The 3,716-nt window shown below is 34.8% G+C and overlaps 1 protein-coding gene across 1 annotated transcript in view; it reads left to right on the top strand.

The window, feature by feature from the left end:
- SYNE1 (spectrin repeat containing, nuclear envelope 1) overlaps positions 1–3,716 on the top strand; it is a 534,160-nt gene that overhangs the window by 412,794 nt on the left and 117,650 nt on the right. The window contains 3 exon segments of the mRNA XM_012646782.1: positions 697–846; positions 1,387–1,563; positions 2,025–2,180. Coding sequence (XP_012502236.1) covers positions 697–846; positions 1,387–1,563; positions 2,025–2,180 — 483 coding nt within the window.

Genomic DNA, 3,716 nt, shown 5'->3' with positions numbered 1-3,716 from the left:
TGCCTTGTGTCTCCTAATCAGCAGCTATACATTCCTAGAGGACAGCAACCATCCATGTTCAACCCTACATCTTTCAGCACCACACAGGAGTTGATTTATAAATATTTTACATGATTGCTTTTGTTCCTCCAGATTATTCTAATAAGTATGTGCATAAATGCGTGATATACTAAGTAAGACTCAGAATTTTAAGTGTATTTTAGTTACAGACTTAGAAAATTGGCTATTCTCTTGGAAATAAACATGAGAGTGCCAAAAACTCCAGAAAATGATAGCTTGTAGTGTTGTATTTTTCTTTCTTCTTTTAACATTCCTGAGCCATAATACACAGAGATTTTACAAGATAATTAATAAAATACATCTGTTGAATGTTTTGTAGTTAAGTTTTTTTAACTCATAAAACTAGCTATAAAATAAGAGTAATATTTTCCTCTTGCTGGTGTTTTCATTAATTAATTAATGTTTATACAATGTTTATAGTGTTGGATGTCAAGTGAACATAAAATGGCTATTATTGTTCAGTGTTTGCCTGATGTTTAACTTCAAGCTTTCTAATAGGGTTAAGATATCAAAATGTCATTCAAGAGTGTTATCTCTCTTGGTACATATTTAGGAATTAATGTAGGATTTTTAAGTTAGCAGAACTTGGTTTCGAATTTTAACACTTGGGGATTGTTCTGTGTCTGACTTGGACAGCTCCAAATGGATAAGCTGCCTTCCCGCCATGCCATTTCTGAGGTCATGAGTTGGATTTCTCTAATGGAAAATGTTATTCAAAATGATGAAGATAATATAAAGAATTCCATAGGTTACAAAGCAATTCATGAATACCTTCAGAAATATAAGGTAATCAATATTTTTTGCTTTTAACTTTTCATGTTTTTAGACTATTTTATTTGAAAGAACTCAAAAATTCAAATTATGGAAATCAGGTCTTGAAATATGTATTCCTTACATGGTGACCAGATGGGCATTCAAAGGCAAGAAAACTGCATACATAGTTATAAGCATAAGAAAAGTTGTCCAGTGCTAAGAATAATTTTGAATAATTTGGTGTTATTTTTAAAAAATCATAGAAATCATAAAAATAAATGCTATAATTTATAAATATTTTATAGTGAGGTTATGTAATTTATCCGGTTCTACATCTTCTACCTAAATATATATATGCGTATCTGTGTGTGTTTATATAAACATATACAAATATATACTCAACTTCTGAAAACAATGGGTCATGCAAATGCGCACAAATTGTGCCATTTGGACTAAGCCATGGAACTGATAACATCCATCTTAATGTTACTTAAGACTTTCCAATTCCTGGTAGAATAATAAGACATTTATATGTGTAACCTTGTTTTCCTATTTTCTTGTCTCCTTTGTTAGGGTTTTAAGATAGACATTAACTGTAAACAGTTGACAGTCGATTTTGTGAACCAGTCTGTGCTACAGATCAGCAGTCAGGATGTGGAAAGTAAACGTAGTGACAAGACGGATTTTGCTGAGCAACTTGGAGCAATGAACAAAAGTTGGCAAATCTTGCAAGGTCTAGTAACTGAGAAGGTAAGCCAGATGGCCTGCTGCTGTCCATATTTACATGAAAGCCCCAAGAACAGGCACACTCTGTAAGGAAAACTCAGTTCACGAGTAGCATGGCTATACTAGCACAAGAATGCCTCCAACAATGCCACTGAATGTTAATCGCTATAAACGTTCTTTAACCCTGTTAATGATTTTCTCTTATGCACCCTCTACTCTGTATATTTCATGTTGTTTCAGGTTTTTAAAGATGCCTCTTAATTTCTTTTACCTTTGCTTCAAGTTGACTTTAGTCCTTTCTTGATTACCAGTAATAGTCATGTATTCACACTTTATAAAATTCATTTTTTAAATCGTATGTACGTACGGTGGACTGTATTTTAAAAATTCTTAATTTGGAGGAAACAGTGGCTAGAGTAATTATCCTGGCAATGATGTGATTTTTAAAATAAAATTGAAAATTTCATTTCATTATGTTTGTTCAGATCCAGCTGTTGGAAGGCTTACTGGAATCTTGGTCAGAATATGAAAACAATGTACAATATCTGAAAACTTGGTTTGAAACTCAGGAAAAGAAACTAAAACAACAGCAGCAAGTTGGAGATCAGGCCTCTGTTCAGAATGCGCTGAAAGACTGTCAGGTAAGTTGTCCGGGTGGCTGACATGAACCATTTCACAATTTCACGGCATATGCTAAAGAAGTTTGTAGGCTTTGAGAGTTGCAAGTTAAATATTTTTTAAAAGTTGCATTTGGTAACAAATTTCTCTGATTATATGAGTTTATAGAGTTTTTTTTAACTGTTAGATTTTTTCAGCTGTTTTTAAACATTTGAAATTCTGAAAATTTTCAAGTATACTCATAAGTAGAGAAATGCTGTGACCTCCATATACTGAGCATTGCACTTAGTAATTATCAAGATTTTGACACATTTGCCTGAATTCTTTCTTTTTTAATGATTTCATAGTAAATACCAGATTATCATGTCATTTTATTCCTGCATGCTACCATACAATCTCTGAAAAATAGGTATTTTCTTATACAACCATAATATTATCACCACAGAGACCTAAAAATAATTCCTGATATTACTTTATGTCCAACCCATAATCATATTTCCTTTATTATCTTTAAAATGTCTTTTTTTCAGTTAATTTATTCAAAATAAGGATGTAGGGCCAGGCATGCGGTCGCTCATGCCTATACTCCCAGCACTTTGAGAGGCCAAGGCAGGAGGATAGCTTGAGGCCAGGAGCTTAAGACCAGCTTGAGCAACACAATGAGACCCCATCTCTACAAAAAATTTAAAAATTATCTCGGCATGGCGGCATGTGCCTTTAGTGCCAGCTACTCGAGAGGCTGAGGTAGGAGGATCACTTGAGCCCAGGAGTTCGAAGCTGCTGTGTTCAAGTTCAAAGTGAGCTGTGATTGTGCCACTGCATTCCAGCCTGGGCGACAGAGTGAGACCTTGTCTCTTGAAAACAAACAAAATAAGGTTGCAAACAGTGTCCACATAAAACATTTGCTTGTTAGCGCTCTTAAGTCTCTTGAATATTTTACTGTGAACTGGTTGCAGAAACTGTTGACTGGTCCCATATTCAGGGTTGGCCTCTGTACTTCCCTCAGATGTCATTTAACTTGCTCTTTTCCCTGTATTTTCTGTAAATGGAAGTTAGCACTAGACGCTTGGTTGGATTTCTGTTTAGCTCTTCTGAATGAGTGCTTCTCACCGGTGGCAGTTTACTTCTTGTTTTGTCACATGGGGAGGGACGCAGAGTCTGCTGATTCTGTTAGTGGTGAGGATCGAAGGCTCTGGTGGAGCAGTTGTATTCCAGGTGTTTTCCAGTGATGTGGGACCACGTAATCTTCCCTCAGGTATTCTTGTTTATGCCAAAGGTATGTGAGCAGTTACAGTTAATGCTGTAATAATTTTTTAAAAAAATAATCCATTAATTTATACTGTGTTATGGATTAATTATGACTATTTTCTTACTGTGTTTCCTAAGAACAATTGAAGACTTGACTGTGAAGTAATTCTACAGAAAAGCTTCTCTCCCCAAATCTTGTTTTTCTTCTATTCTAGGTCTCACAGAGAAAGAACTTTGGTAATGATTTCCAACAAGCATTTTTTTCTGTTTGGGACATGTGTAAAGGGAGATACATTTAAGCACTCAAAGTT

This window comes from Propithecus coquereli, unplaced genomic scaffold (genome assembly GCF_000956105.1).
Source record: "Propithecus coquereli isolate 6110/MARCELLA unplaced genomic scaffold, Pcoq_1.0 Scaffold25, whole genome shotgun sequence".
NCBI classification, from domain to species: domain Eukaryota; kingdom Metazoa; phylum Chordata; class Mammalia; order Primates; family Indriidae; genus Propithecus; species Propithecus coquereli.
Note: the sequence above shows the minus strand (reverse complement) of the source record. Positions and strands in the feature narration are given on the sequence as shown.